Here is a 16937-nt window from a genome sequence, read left to right as displayed (position 1 = left end):
TTTTTTAAGTGTAAATTTTAAGGTACGAAAAAATCCTTGTTACTAGTTTTTAAAAGTTAGAGTAATTTATTCATAAATCAAGATTATTTTCCTTGTTGTCATTGAATTAGATATTAGTGTATTTTACAATCATATTTCAAGTCTACAAGTTACATACAACCTTAGAGGGACTTCTGTATCCTTTAAAAAAAATCAGTACTAGATTTTCAGACCAATTTTTGTATATGTTGTTTTAAATCACCACATGTATCTGGATCCTTCACTATGAAGAAACAGGCTTCATGAATCATTGGGAAATATTATAATGATTATAACTCTTATTGAGCCCATGAGCCTAAAATTAGAAAATCTTAAGAATCCTTAAAAGTGGAAGGGACTGTAGAAATTATCTGGTCCAGTGTAAAAGTTTCTCTTCATCTCTGGCACAAAGTCATTTATTACCTGCTTAGATAGGTCCAAATAGGAATGAACTCACTAATCCTTAAGAACACTATTCCATTTTTGAAGAGTTCAAATTGTTAAAAATCTATTCCTTATGTTAGAGCCAAAATCTGTCTCTAATTTTTACCCTTTAAGGGCAGCCCGGGTGGCTCAGCGGTTTAGCGCCGACTTCAGCCCAGGGCATGATCCTGGAGACCCGCATTAGAGTCCCACATTGGGTTCCCTGCATGGAGCCTGTTTCTCCCTCTGCCTGTGTCTCTGCCTCTCTCTGTGGGTCTCTCATAAATAAAATAAAATAATAAAATAAATAAAATAAAATAAAAAAATATAAAATAAAATAAAAAATATAAAAAATAATAAAATAAATAGGATAAATAGAATAAATAAAATAAATATAATAAATAAAATAAACGCTATATGGAGGGGTGCTGGGGTGGCTCTGTTGGTTAAGTGGCCGCCTCTTGATTTCAGGGTGGTTCATGATCTCAGGGGATGGAGCTCTGAGACGGGCTTCATAGTCAATAGGGAGTCGACTTAAGGATTCTCTCTCCCTTTTTTCCTTTTCCTGCTCACTCTCTCTATAATAAATAAAATCTTTAAAAATCTAAAATAAATAAATCTTAAATAAAAGCTATATGAAATAAAAAAAAAGTACTAGAACTTTGAAAGGCTTCTTAAATATTTTAAATGTCTAATTATAAATAACCAGAGCAGCTAACTTCTCTTTTTCATACTGCATCATTTTTTTTCTTCCTCTAGGAACTCCAGCGGGCTAAGCAAGAAGTCCTCTCTTTGCGAAGAGAGAATTCTACACTAGATGCCGAATGCCATGAAAAAGAAAAGCATATTAATCAGCTACAAACAAAAGTGGCTGTTTTAGAACAGGAAATCAAGGATAAGGACCAGCTTGTTTTAAGAACAAAAGAAGCATTTGATACAATCCAGGAACAAAAGGTCTATTTAAACATTTTTTAAACAAATTGTTGATCACATTTACAAGTGATGCTTTTTTTAAACACAAACATCCTATTAATTATTTTTGTTTTAAAAAATATGTATCAGGTGGCTTTAGAAGAGAATGGTGAGAAAAATCAGGTACAGCTAGGAAAACTTGAAGCTACAATAAAATCATTATCAGCAGAACTTCTTAAGGTTTGTTTTTAAAAATAATAGAATATTAAATTTCATTGGGTTAAGTAGAGATATACATATGAAGCTCTTTTACAGGCAAATGAAATTATCAAGAAGTTACAGGGGGATCTGAAAACTTTAATGGGTAAATTAAAACTGAAGAATACAGTAACTGTTCAACAAGAGAAACTCTTGGCTGAGAAGGAAGACAAATTACAAAAGGAACAAAAGGAATTACAAGATGTTGGACAGGCTCTCCGAATTAAAGAGCAAGAGGTAGTGAATATTCTATATTTTTGCGTGTGTGACTACTTCTAGAGTATAACAAATTTTCTCAGGTTTTTAAAAAATGTGTTATATTAGAGAAGAGCTTTGGCTTTTTTATCCCCCCAAAAGAACATAACTAGCTTCAGCACAAGTTAACTATTTCTTTTTAGATTTTATTTATTTGAGAAACAGAGAGAGAGGCAGAGACACGGGCAGAGGGAGAAGCAGGCTCCATGCAGGGAGCCCAATGTGGGACTTGATCCCAGGTCCCCAGGATCACACTGTGGGCTGAAGGCGGCGCTAAACCGCTGAACCATCTGGGCTGCCCAAGTTAACCTATTTCAATTTGAAAAGTTAGTTATCATGACTTAGATACCTTGAGTGTTTGTTATATATACGTACACATACGGGTGTTATGCAGGTGAATTATAATTCATTTATCTATTTAATAGTTAATGGTATTTAATTAATAGAGATACATTCCTTAGTTTTTATTTAGCCTTTATTATACTAATAAGAGAGGATTGATATTTCAGGTATGCAAATTACAAGAACAGTTAGAAGCTACTGTTCAAAAGCTTGAAGAAAGCAAACAGCTTCTAAAAAATAATGAGAAGTGTAAGTATTTTACCTTTTTATGTAAATGAGATTTATAATTGTTCTATTCATCTGAAAATTTTGAGTTCATAAAAGTCTAGGTAAATCAAGATATTGCTACAGCCAAATAATTTGTTTTAATTACATTGTCTTCATGTCTTTCCTATAGTAACTTGTATATCAGTTGCCCTGTAAAGCAGTTATCATTATAACAAAAACCATATTAAATGTCTCAGTAACCCAAAATTAAGTGTTGAAAATATTGATTGTAATTTAAATTCTTCATATTAAAGGTCTTCACTATTCCTTATTTTAATTGTTATATTTATCTAATAGTAATAACATGAATTATTTGAAACTGAAATATAAGATTAAGCTTTAACATTTTCTGTTTTTTTTTTTTAAGATTTTATTTATTCATGAGAGACAGAGAGAGAGAGAGAGGCAGAGACACAGGCAGAGGGAGAAGCAGGCACCATGCAGGGCGCCCGACACGGGACTCAATCCCTGGGGACTCAGGGAGCCCGACACGGGACTCAATCCCTGGGACTCCAGGATCACGCCCTGGGCCAAAGGCAGGTGCTAAACCACTGAGTCACCCAGGGATCCTCACATTTTCTCAGTTTTTAGTATTGGTTATCAGACAAGAGTATGAACTTCAAATAAGCTGTAAGATATTGTTCTAGAAGTGAAAGCCTTCAAAGAGATCCAAGACTAGCAGAAATACGTACTTCTGATAGTAATAAAATAAAGAGTTCTATGTATGTGGTGGTTGCTAAGAGTCTTTAATGATAAGCATTTAGGTGAACCTATATTTTCCTGTGATATAAGGTATTCTGAAAGACTTAAAAAGATCTCAATATAACTTTTAAATGTTTAAAGTTATTAGAAAATTAAAAAGTCAAAATTCTTTACCTTGTTTTGTTCTTTTATTTAAGTAATCACATGGTTAAATAAAGAACTAAATGAAAATCAGCTAGTGAGAAAACAAGATGTATTGGGACCTTCTACCACTCCACCTGTGCATTCTAGCAGTAACACAATTAGAAGTGGAATTTCTTCTAACTCTAATGTGGTAAGATTTAAATTAAGATGTGAGTGGTCTTAGTAAATTGCCTAAAATAAAAATGTTGCCAGACTAAGGAAGTCTCCATGACTAATATGACTAGATATTGATTAGCACTGAGATAAAGGTTAAGTCCCACCTGGAAGTGGGATATATAGGTAAACTTGCTCTTAATAAAGAGGCTATATTTCAAGGGTGCACTTTTTATTTTTTTAAATTTTTATTTATTTATTTATTTTATTTTTTTAAGGATGTTATTTATTTATTCATGAGAGACACAGAGATAGAGAGAGAGTGAAGCAGAGGGAGAATCAGGCTCCATGCAGGGAGCCTGACGTGGGACTTGATCACGGATCTCCAGGATCAGGCCCTGAGCTGAAGGCGGTGCTAAACCGCTGGGCCACCCGGGCTACCCAAGGGTGCACTTTTAAAAATTGGATATAGAAATCATTCAGTAATAAGTAATGCCAAATGTGCTAAAGAAGGGAGTATTCTGGGGACCTTAAGAAGGGAAAACAGAGTTTGAGCTCAAGTTGGAACTATGATAGAAGGAGCCTAAACTGAATTCTAATTTTAAGAGAAAAGAGAAAGAAATGTCCTTTTATCAGTCTGTCAGCTCCAGTTTCTAGAAGGAAGTAGTTAATGAGATTTAAGGTTTTTAGCTCCCAGGACCAGGTCTCTTGCTTTTTCCTTGCAAGAAATTGGGAGAAAAAGAAGAGCAACTCCTTACATCTGGGAGCTGGCTTGGTACTATCACCAAGGCCCTAGTGTTGCTAGGAGAGCTAGCCTAGCACTCACAACTAGGTCTTGGGGCTCTCCTGTTGAACATAAATAATTTCACAGAATATCAACATCAGGCAAGGCCACTCTGTGACTGTGACAGATCAAGACAAAAACAGGATTACATCATAATCATGTCTGAACACAATTAAAAAAAAAAAAAGAACATTGCCAAACCACAAAATGGGAAACATTCTCCCGTCTTGGCTAACATGATTTACTGCTCCTTCTTTACCAACTACGGTTTTGGCCTCAATGCATTAATACTTACCTAATAAGATTTATTTCAGATACTGAGTCATACAGTTATCCCCATTTCCAGATAGCATCTGAACCACAACAAGGCCACACTTTATTAAACTGTTCCTTGAAACACCTAACACATAAGTCTAATAAAGTCCCTTTTAACACCTACATACTGTCACACCCCCTCTTACTAGATTTCCCACAGTATGCAGTCTCCATTGTTTGCAAGGAGCAGTAAACCCAGGGTGTACACATATAGACATGTTTCTGGTAGTCATTTGTTGGAGAGCATTGGCAGAGGATTTAAAATGCAAATACCTAACTGTATTTATAAATTAGATTGACTTGATGTTTAAAAGAATAGATTTTTGCTAAGTTGGAAAAAGGTGTGGAAAGAAGTACCTAGCACTGAATTACAACTTGAAGAAATTTGAATCTTAACCTTCTGAATTGATGATAAATAGCTACGTAAAAGGTGTTTTTGTTGTGTAGCCAGTGATCTTATACAATTGCTTCTTAAGGTTTGTGTTTCAGTTCTCTTATAAACTCTTTTCATGACCTTAGTTAATGGTGTTGTCACTATATTTGAAAATTAGTGACAAAGCAAATTACTGTCAGAATCAGTCCATTTAAGAACACATACCTTGTTCTCATTCTGGCAGAAAATTATTTTTATTTTGTATCTGATTGGCATATTGATCTATGACTCCACCCTTCCCCCATCCCATTTTCAGGAATGGAAGATCTATAATCTATAGGGAACCAGGGTAATTCAGAGAGGTCATTTGAAGTCCTTTCAAAGACAGGTCCAGTGGTTCATTTTGTTAAGCTTGCAAGGCCACTCCTTAAGAAAGCTTAGATATCCTAGCCTCATGCTATTATTTATTATTAAAGCAGAGTTTTGTGTTGTCATGATAAAATTGGCCTCTAAAGATAGTGTTTTTAAGTATTATAACAGTGTCTCATAGATCAGTAAATACTATTTAGAACTAATAACTCATCCTTACCTTTTTATGTTTTTATTTTTAGGTTGATGGTAGACTGACTTACCCAACTTTTGGGATTGGTTATCCTATCTCCTCTGCATATGCATTCCAGAATAACTTTCCTCATCCTGTATCTGCCAAAAATACCAACCACCCAATTTCAGGACCAAAGGTAGACAAATTAACTAATACTTTTTTGGGAGGAAATATAGCAAGCTAGTAACAAATTTTTTTCTTTTAAAGATTTATTAGTGTTTTGGTCAGTTGCTAAGTATTAGGTTAATAGATAAATATATTCCAGAATATCTAGTTTATGCTTATAGGAAGTACTACCTGTACTATATGGTATTTCTTGAGTCACTATAATTTATAAAAAGCTGGACATTACCCTCCTTAAATTTTATTTATCCCTGTTGAACCGTTTTCCATTTTTATTCATTCTCTATTACAATTCTCAAACCTAACTAGAATTACTGACTTCATACTGCTGATGTATTAGCTATGGTGACATTTTTGGATTTTACTGCCAGGACTTTAAGGTGTGATAAGGTAGACTTATAGCATATTCTAAAATGTAGTTCTGGCAACATTTTCTTAAATAGCATAGAACTAGCATTTCCTTCAATGTGATATTTGCTGAGATTTTTTTCTACCCACTTGAGTTCTTCATCATCATTGTTAGTACTTAATGTCTTAGGTTTATATATTGTTTTCACATGTATTATAATTTTATTTTCACAATAATTCACCCAGACCAGCCACTGATTTTTTTTTTTTAAGATTTTACTTATTTATTCATGAGAGACACAGAGAGAGAGGCAGAGACACAGGCAGAGGGAGAAGCAGGCTCCATGCAGGAAACCCAGTGTGGGATTCGATCCTGGGATTCTAGGATCACACCCTGAGCCAAAAATGCTCAACTGCTGAGCCACCCAGGCATCCCAGACCAGCCACTGATTCTATTTTCATTCTTAAGTTTAGGTCAAAATTGATTGTTTTGTAAATCATAGAAACAATTTTGAAAAGATTTTTTTTTTAAAGATGTATTTATTTTAGAGAGTGTGCACAAGGAGGGGAGAGGCAAAGTGAGAGAATCTCAAGCAGACCTCCTGCTGAGCCTGGATCCTGATGTGGGCTTGATCCTGTGACCTTGAGATAATGACCTGAGCAAAAATCAAGAGTCAGAGGCTTAATTAACTGACTCAGCCACCCCAGGCGCCCCTGAAAACAATATTTTGAATGGAGGACTTTGAATTTGTTTTTATAAACCCTTTATCAAATTAGTTTCAGGCTGCCCTACAAATAAGCTGACTGTGTTGCTTAGGCCTATGCTTCTTTTTAACTTTTAAAGTCTTTTTAGAGCACCTGGGTGGCTTAGTGGTTGAGCGTCTGCCTTTGGCTCAACATGAGATCCTGGGATCAAGCTCTGCATCAGGCTCCCCACAGGGAGCCTGTTTCTCCCTCTGCCTATGTCTCTGCCTCTCTCTGTATGTCTCTCATGAATAAATAAATAAAATATTTATTTTAAAAAAGCCTTTTTAACTATATGTTTTTGGTTTGTCTCTTTATTTTCTCCTCTGTTTTGTTTCTTAAGCTCCACATGAGTGAAATCATGTGGTATTTGTCTTTCTTTGACTTATTTCACATACTCCATCTATGTTGTTGCAAATAGCAAGATTTCATTTCTTTTTTATGGCTGGGCAATATCACATTGTATATATATATACCACATTTTCTTGATCCTTTCATCTATCGGTGGACACTTGGGCTGCTTCCAGAATTTGGCTATTGTAAATAATGCTGCTGTAAACATAGAGGTGTACATATCTTTTCACATTAGTGTTTTCATATTCTTTGGGTAAATACCCAGTTGTGGAATTTTACTGGATCATACAGTAATTCTATTTTTTAATTTTTTAAGGAACCTTCATACTGTTTCACACAATGGCTGCATCAGTTAATGTTCTCACCAACTGTATATGAGGGTTCCTTTTTCTCCACATCCTTGCCAACACTTGTTTCTTGAATATTATTGTTTCTTAATATACTCAAATGTGATTGCATCTTGGGATTAATATTTTTCTTGAGAATATAATTGAATTGTTTTTTCATTTCATTTTAAAGTGTTTTTTTTTTTTTTTAAAGATTTTATCCATTTATTCATGAGAGACACGGGCAGAGGGAGAAGAAGCAGGCTCCATGCAGGGAGCCTGATAGAGACTCGGTCCCGGGTCTCCAGGATTAAGCCCTGGGCTGAAGGTGGTGCTAAACGGCTGAGCCACCCGGGCTGCCCAATTAAGTCTATTTCTTGCTTTGACACACACTCTCATTTTTTCCTGTGTTTTGTTTTTTAAATTTCACATATGAGTGAAATCATATGGTATTTGTCTTTCTCTATCTGACATATTTCACTTAGCATTGTATTCTATAGCTCCATCTGCGTCACTGTAAGTGGCAAGATTTAATTTTATGGCTGTATAATATTCCATTGTGTATATATACCACATCTTCTTTATCCATTCATCAACTGATGGACACTTGGACTATTTCCATATCTTGGCTATTATAAATAATTCAGCTATACACATAGGGATGCATGTATCCCTTTGCATTAGTGTTTTGTATCCTTTGGATAAATACCTAGTAGTGTGATTGCTGGATCATAGAGTAGTTCTATTTTTAACTTTTTGAGGAGCCTCCACACTGTTTTTCTTTTTCTTTTTTTTTTTTTTTTTTTAATTTTAAACAGCTTTCCAAGAATATATATAATATCCAATGTGAGGACAAGAAATACTACTTTCCAGATAGTCACCTAGTTTATTTTTTTATTTTTTTATTTTTTTAAATGCCGGCTTCTTTTTTTTTTTTTTTTTAATTTTTATTTATTTATGATAGTCACAGAGAGAGAGAGAGAGAGAGAGAGGCAGAGACACAGGCAGAGGGAGAAGCAGGCTCCATGCACCGGGAGCCCGATGTGGGATTCGATCCTGGGTCTCCAGGATCGCGCCCTAGGCCAAAGGCAGGCGCCAAACCGCTGCGCCACCCAGGGATCCCAGTCACCTAGTTTATAGGTCTCAATATCACTTACAAGATTACCTTTATAGTTCTGGAATTGGAGGAATCATTGTAACAAGGATGTTCCTAAACATAGGAACAAGGCTTTCAGGGTTTCCTATATCACTTATCTCTGTATCCTTTTGATCATGTACCCCCAAAAGTTACAAAACAAAAGGAAACCTAAAACAAAACACGTTGAGCTTGAACCTCTAATGCAGGAATATTTATTTATTTGTGAATTGTATGCATATACTACTCAACTACTGTATTATGTACATAACAGCATTGTTTAGTGGTTAAGAAGGTGGAATCTGATGTTAGAGTTGATCTTGCCTTTAGGGATGCCTGGTGGCTCAGTTGTTGAGCATCTGGCTCAGGTAGTGATCCCTGGATCCTGGAATTGAGTCCATATCAGGCTCCCTACAGGAAGCCTGCTTCTCCCTCTGCCTATGTCTTTGCCTCTCTCTGTCTCTCATGAATAAATAAATAAAATCTTAAAGAAAAAAAGAAATCCTGCCTTTATATGTGAATTGGGCCAGCCACTGAAACATAAAAAAGAAGAAACTTCTCTCATGCTTCAGTGTCTTCTCTTATAAAGTGGAGCAATAATTTTTTATCTACCTTACTGGATTTATTGTGAGGATTAGGTGAGTTAATACATTTGATTGGATAACTGCTTCATTATGTTATCTATGAATATAATATTCAAATTTTAGAAATTAAAGAGTGAAATTAAAAATATATATATTAAATTTATAACATTTTCTTCTCCTACCTCAGTGTGTAGTCATAATCACTGCCTGCTTTGGAGATCACTGATCTAGGTAGTCTTGTGCTAGCAGCTACAGTGATTAAAACATCATCTTTTTAGTTGTAGTAAAAATAAGATCATTTTATTTCATGATATTGAAACTTTTATACCTGATGTCTTTAAATGTTACTGTTAAGATTTAGTACAGTTAAGTAGGTGTTTAACTGTGAGGATATAAAATTACATGAGTTAAATTAAACAAGAACAAATCATGCTGAAAGAAATACAAAGTATTTTGAAAGATTGTGCCATGCTGTCAAATAGAACATTTTGTAATATTAAAGCAAGATAAACAAAATAATTTCTCCTTTATTTTTGAAGACAATAATCACCAAGGATTCATTCATTTGATAAATATTTAATGAATGCCTAATATAGACAAGCATTGTTCTAGTTGCAAGAGACATGGCAGTGAACAAGACCAAGTCCTTACCAATATGGTGCTTACATTTTTTTTTTTAATTTTTATTTATTTATGATAGTCACATACAGAGAGAGAGAGAGAGAGGCAGAGACACAGGCAGAGGGAGAAGCAGGCTCCATGCACCAGGAGCCCGACGTGGGATTCGATCCCGGGTCTCCAGGATCGCGCCCTGGGCCAAAGGCAGGCGCCAAACCACTGCGCCACCCAGGGATCCCGCTTACATTTTTTTAAAAGATTTTATTCGTTCATTATTTCGTTCATGAGATACAAGAGACACAGGCAGAGAGAAGCAGACTCCTTGCAGGGGGCCCTATGTGGGACTCGATCCCAGGACCTTGGGATCACGCCCTGAGCTGAAGGCAGACACTCAATCACTGAGCTACCCCTGCAGGAGTCCTTGGTGCTTACATTTTGTGGTGAAAACCCCATTATGATTGCAAACTACAGTATCTATTAAACTAAAGTATTATGAAAAACATGTTACTTGGGATGTCTGGGTGGGTCAGTGGTTTAAGTGTCTGCCTTTGGCTCAGGACATGATCTCAGGGCCCTGGAATTGAGCCCCGCATCATATTCTCTGCTCAGTGGGAAGTCTGCTTGTCCCTCTCTCTCTCTCTCTGCCCCTCATCCCTGCTCATGTTCTCTCTCTCACTCTGCTCTCCCTCCAAATCTTTAAAAAAAAACAAAAACTAAGATGCTATTTGATGTCAAGGAAAATACTTAATGATAATATCACTGAAACATTTTGTATTAATTTAAATTTTTTTGAAAGAGTGAGCAGGGGGTGGAGGGGCAGAGGGAGAATGAGAATAATCTTCAAGTGGGCTCCACTTAGCACGAGCCCTACTTGGGGCTCAGTCTCACAACCCTGAGATCATGACCTGAGCTGAAATCAAGAGTCAGATGTTTAATCAACTGAGCCACCCTAGCTGAAACATTTTAGAGTGATGATCAGATTTCATCCTGAAGTTTATGTGGGAGATTTTTCTGTAATGAGAGAGTATTATCTAAGATTAGATGATTGATTTATCTTGATAGTATTTAGCCCACAATGTTTATTCAGAGACAGATTTTACCTAAAGATAGCATTTCTCAGTTTGATAAACCACATCATTCACCAGATGGTTCCAAATTAATTTTTGCTTATTTTGTGGTAACTGTTTTAAAAAATAATATATCAGCATGAGAAGCTACCAAATACACAAAAGGATATAACTGTCTAAATGTCCGTCCTACGGTCCCTAGTTGTCTTTTCAGAGAAGATGACTCTGGAGTTTCTTTTGATATAATCCAAATATATTAAAAGCATAATACAAAAATATATATGTGTATGTGTATGTTTGTTTGTACACGAGTGGTTTTATATTTAAGCATAAATAGTCCATGCTTTTTTCCATTTGGTAAATACCCAGTAGGAGTTACCAGATTCATATGGCATTTCTATTTTTAATATTTTAAGGAATCTTCATACTGTTTACCTTCATACTGTTTTCCACAGTGGTACACCAATTTATATTCCCATCAGTAGTGCTTGAGGTTTCCTTTTTCTCCACATCCTTTTTTTTTTTTTAATCTTTTTTTTAAAATTTTTTTTATTTATTTATGATAGTCACAGAGAGAGAGAGAGAGGCAGAGACATAGGCAGAGGGAGAAGCAGGCTCCATGCACCGGGAGCCCGACGTGGGATTCGATCCTGGGTCTCCAGGATCGCGCCCTGGGCCAAAGGCAGGCGCTAAACCGCTGCGCCACCCCAGGATCCCTTTCTCCACATCCTTACCAACATTTGTTCTTTCTTGTCTTTTCGTTACTGATCATTCTGACAGGTGTAAAGTTATATCACATTGTGGTTTTGATTTGTATTTCCTTGATAAATAGTGATGTTGAGCATGTTTTCATGTGGCTACCTGTATATCTTTGGAAAAACTGTTCAGTTTCTCTGCTCATTTTTTAATTGGATTATTTGCGGGGGGAGGTTGGTGTTGAGTTGTGACACTTTTATATATGGATATTAACCCCTTATTGGATGTAGCATTTGCAAATATCTTCTATTCAGTAGGTGGTCTCTTTGTTTTGTTGATAGTTTTCTATTCAAAAGCTTTTTATTTCGGTGTAGTCCCATTAGTTTATTTTTGCTTTTATTTCACTTGCCTTGAGATACCTATCCAGGAAAATGTTGCTAAGGCTGATGTTGCTAAGAGAGTAATGGCTGTATTTTCTTCTAGGAGTTTTACAGTTTCAGGTCTCACATTTGGGTCTTTAATCCATTTTATTTTTGCGTGTGGTCTAAGAGTGTAGTCCAGTTTGAATCTAGCGCATGTAGCTATCCAGTTTTCCCAGCACCATTTAAAGAGTCCGCTGTGTTTTGCCTCACTGGTATATATTCTTACATCATGTGATATAGATTAATTGGCCATATAAGGATGGGTTTATTTCTGCATATCCTATTCTGTTCTATTGATCTGTGTGTCTATTTTTGTGTCAGTACCACACTGTTTTACTATAGCTTTGTAGTATATCTTGAAATGTACCTCCAGCTGCATTGTTTTTTCTCATGAACTGCTTTGGCCACTCAGTGCCTTTTGTGATTCTGTAGAAATTTTAGTATTGTTTGTTGTTCTATGAAAATTACTGTTGATATTTTGATAGGGATTGCATTGAATCTGTAGATTGCTTTGGGTATTATGGACATTTTAACAATATTCTTCTAGTCCATGAGCGTGATACATCTTTGCATTTGTTTGTATAGTCTTCAGTTTCTTTCATCCAGTGTTTTATAGTGTTCAGAGGGTATATCTAACTTCCTCAGTTAAGTTTATTCTTGGGTATTTCACTCTTTTTTTTTTTAAGATTTTATTTATTTATTCATGAGGGACACAGAGAGAGAGAGGCAGAGACACAGGCAGAGGGAGAAGCAGGCTCCATGCAGGGAGCCTAACATGGGACTCGATCTCGGGTCTCCAGGAACTCACCCTGGGCTGAAGGTGGCGCTAAACCGCTGAGGCACCCGGGCTGCCCTATTTCACTCTTTCTTATGCAATTGTAAATGGATTTGTTTTCTGTTTTTTAAAGATTTTATTTATTCATGAGAGACAGAGAGGCAGAGATAAAGGCAGAGGGAGAAGCAGGCTCCATGCAGGGAGCCTGATGGTAGGACTCGATCCCAGGACTCCAGGATCATGCACTGGGCTGAAGGCAGGCACTCAACTGCTGAGCCACCTGGGCATCCCTAAGATGCTTAATTTTCATCCATGGGTTTCATTCAGTGTATCTAAAAAACTTTATTTTATTTATTTATTTCAGAGAGAGAGCACATGAGTAAGGGAGAGGTAGAGGGAGAGGAAGAAGGAGCAGCAGACTTCCCGCTGAGTGTGGAGCCTAACGTGGGCTCAGTCTCAGGACACTGAGATCATGACCTGAGCCAAAGTCAGAAGCCTAGCCGATGAAGCCATCTAGGTGCCCCTAAAATTTTATTGATGAGCTTCAGAACTTTCCAGTTACATTTTAAGTCAGGTTATTGAGGTATCATTTACACACAGTAAAATTCAGCTTTTGTAGTGTACTAAAAAAATTCTGTGGTAAAATACATATAACATAGAATTTACTGTTTTAACCTTTTTAAAGATTTATTTATTTATTTGAGATTGAGTGAGAGAGCATGAGTGGGGGTACAAAGGGAGAAGAAGAAGCAGGCTCCCTGCCCAGCAGAGAGCTTGAGGTGGAGTTTGATTCCCAGGATCCCAGGATCATGACCTGAGCCGAAGTCAAACACTTAACCGACTGAGCCACCTAGCGCCCCTTAATCTTTTTAAAGTTTAGAATTAAAAATTGTGTATACACTGGCAATGTTTTAAATATATTCATAGTGTTGTCCAACCATCTCCACCAACCATCTCCAGAACTCTTTTCATCTTGTAAAACTGAAACTCTATACCCATTAACCAATAATTTCCCCATTTCCCCCATGCCTCCCAGCTCCTAGTAACCCCAGTTCTACTTTCTGTCTCTGATTTTGACTATTCTAAGTACCTCATATAAAGTTGAATCATCATATAGTATTTGTTTTTTTGTTACTGGCTTATTTCACTTAGTATATGTCATCAGGGTTCATCCATGTTGTAGCATACATTAGAAATTTCTCCTTTTATAGGGCTGAATAATATTCCATTCTATATAATACATTTTGCTTATCTGTTGATGGACACTTAAATTGCTTCTGTGTTTAGCTGTTAAGAATAATGCTTCTATGAACATAGGTGTACAAATATGTCTTCAAACAAATATGTCTTCAAGCCCTATTTTCATTTCTTTTGGGTATATAATCAGAAATAGAATTGCTGGTAGCACTTCTACTTTGCATTTTTTGTGCAACTGCTATAATGTTTTCCATAGCAGTTGTACCATTTTACATTCCCATTAATGATGTACAAGAGTTCTAATTTTTCCACATCCTTGCCAACACTTGTCTCTCTCTCTCTCTCTCTCTCTCTCTTTTTTTTAAATAGCCATCCTAATGGGTGTGGTATCTCCTTGTACTTTTGATTTGTATTGCCCTAATGATCAGTGATGTTGAGCATCTTTTCATATTCTATTGGCTATTTGTATATTTCTTTTGGAGAAGTGCTTATTCAGATTATTTGCCCACTTTTGTTTTTTTGTTTTGTTTTGTTTTAATTCAAGTTGGCATCGTGTTATATTAGTTTCAGGTGTACAATATAGTAATTCAAAACCACATATCATTCAGTGCTCATCACAAGGGCACTCTTTAATACCCATCAGCTATTTAGCCCATCCCCTCACACCACCCCCCTTCTGGTAACCATCAGTTCTCTATAATTAAGAGTCAGTTTGTCTTTCTTATTTTTTCCCCTTTGCTTGTTTTGTTTCTTAATTCCACTTATGGATGAAATCATAGGGTATTTGTTTTTCTCTGACCTATTTTGCTTAGCATTATAGCTTCACTCATGTTGTTGCAAATGGCAAGATTTCATTTTTTGTGCTGAATAATATTCCATTGTGTAAATATATATCACATCTTTATCCATTCATCAGTTGATGGACACGTGGGCTGTTCCTATGACTGGGTAAATAATGCTATGATAAACGTAGGGGTACATGGAATTGTTTTCTTAATTTCCCTCTCTTACCTCATTATTAGTGTATAGAAATGTTAGGTTTTCTTCTAATGACTGGTGGAGAAAATTAAAGACAGCAGAGCCAGGCAGTATGTTCGAGAGTGCTTTAATGGGGAACACTCCTGGGCGAGGTTCTGTCACTTGGAAAGGCCCGAGTCCGGGAAGTCACACCCAGGCAAACCGCAGGGGGAGTTTATAAAGAGTTTTTAGCGGGGAAGATGGGGGCAGGGCAGCATTTCGATTAGGGCAAGGGTTACAGGTCTTTGTAAATCTTTTATTTTTATTTATTTATTTATTTTTTATGATAGTCACACAGAGAGAGAGAAAGAGGCAGAGACACAGGCAGAGGGAGAAGCAGGCTCCATGCACCGGGAGCCCGACGTGGGATTCGATCCCCGGTCTCCAGGATCGCGCCCTGGGCCAAAGGCAGGCGCCAAACCGCTGCGCCACCCAGGGATCCCGGGTTACAGGTCTTTGTAAGCTAAATTAGGGTAGGGCGGCAAGGCAAGGCAGTGGCAGGGATGATGGGGGTGGGGCAGCAAGGCGGCTTTATTGGGAGGTTGCTGGCCTGGGGTCGGCCGTTTTGAGGTCCCCAATCTCGCCAGCCCAACAAGAAACACAACCAATTTCTGTATATTTTGTGTCCTGGAGTTTCACTGAGTTCCCTTATTCTAATAGTTTTTTTGTAGTCTTTAGGGTTTTCTAGGTATGGTATCATGTCATCTGCAAATAGTGACTGTTTAACTTATTCCTTACTAGTTTGTATGCCTTTTATTTCTTGTCTGATTGCTGTGGCTAGAGTGAACATCCTTGTGCTCTTCCTGATGGGGAAAGGTTTCAGTTTCTCACCATTCAGTATGATTTTGGCTGTGGTTTGTCATATGTGGCCTTTATTATGTTGAAGTATGTTTTCTCCAGACCCACTTTATTGAGAATTTTTATCATAAATGAATATTGGATTCCTTAAATGCTTTTTCTTAATCTATTGAGATGATCATGTGATTTTTAGTTATTTTGCTTATGTGGTATTTCACATATTGATTGATTTGCAGATATTGGACCATCCTTGCATCCTAGGAATAAATCCCACTCTCCAGCAGACTCTGCACTGAGCATGGTACCTGACATGGGATGGGGCTCAATCTCTTGACCTGAGATCATGACCTTCCCTGAAACCAAGAGTCAGATGCTTAACTGACTGAGCCACCCAAGTGTGACCCCCCCCCCAACTGATTTCTTTTTTAGCAATAATTGAATTTACTACTTTTGTCTTCTAATCTTCATACTAACTTCATAAGTAATTGCTCTATTACCTTTAGTGTATGTTTGCTTTTTTGTTTTTGTGAAAGTTTTTCCTTTCCTAATTTTCTAATTATGGCCTTTTCTTTTGCACTTAAAGGAGTTTCTTTAGAAAGTGACTTTTTTCTCTGGGTACTTTTATGATTTTCTTTTTTTCATTGATTTTTTTTCCCCCCAAGATCTTATTTCTGCTGTGTCTTGATGTGGTTCATGTATATCATTATCCGCTTAGGGCTTTTTATTGAGGACTTGTTATCAGGGGTTAATGGTTGACAGCTTAGAAAATTGTGGTCATTATTTCACTTTTTTTTTTTTTTCGTTACTTTCTTTCAGTACTCCAGGGGGAGAGGCAGAGGGAGAGGAGAGAGAATCCCAGGCAGACTCCATGATATGGGGCTCAGTCTCACACCCCTGAGATTATGACCTGAGCCAGAATCAAGACTCAGATGCTTAACGGACTGAGCCACCAAGGCACACGTTTATAGCTTCTTTCTCATCAGAATTCCACTTTGCAACTTCCACTCATCCCAACCTCCCTAAATTCTGATCCTGATCTCTTCCATATGGCATTTATGATTTCCCTCTGTACTTTAATTTAGGTAAAAATTTAGGTAAAAAAATGCCTCTACTTGGAAAGCTAGAAGGCTTGTAGGTATCACACTTCTCTCAAAGATCACAGTTGTGTACTATTACGTGGTGT

General features: G+C 36.8%; 1 protein-coding gene across 2 annotated transcripts in view; it reads left to right on the top strand.

The window, feature by feature from the left end:
- The window catches only part of SASS6 (SAS-6 centriolar assembly protein), a 42997-nt gene that overhangs the window by 20150 nt on the left and 5910 nt on the right, over positions 1-16937 (top strand). For both annotated transcript variants that reach the window (XM_077905589.1, XM_077905590.1), the window contains exons 9-14: positions 1201-1395; positions 1504-1593; positions 1669-1848; positions 2376-2457; positions 3375-3511; positions 5558-5686. In XM_077905589.1, coding sequence (XP_077761715.1) covers positions 1201-1395; positions 1504-1593; positions 1669-1848; positions 2376-2457; positions 3375-3511; positions 5558-5686 — 813 coding nt within the window. The remainder of the gene's footprint in view (positions 1-1200; positions 1396-1503; positions 1594-1668; positions 1849-2375; positions 2458-3374; positions 3512-5557; positions 5687-16937) is intronic.

This window comes from Canis aureus, chromosome 8, assembly GCF_053574225.1.
Source record: "Canis aureus isolate CA01 chromosome 8, VMU_Caureus_v.1.0, whole genome shotgun sequence".
NCBI lineage: Eukaryota > Metazoa > Chordata > Mammalia > Carnivora > Canidae > Canis > Canis aureus.
The sequence above is the reverse complement of the archived record's forward strand: the minus strand, read 5'-3'. Positions and strand labels throughout refer to the sequence as shown.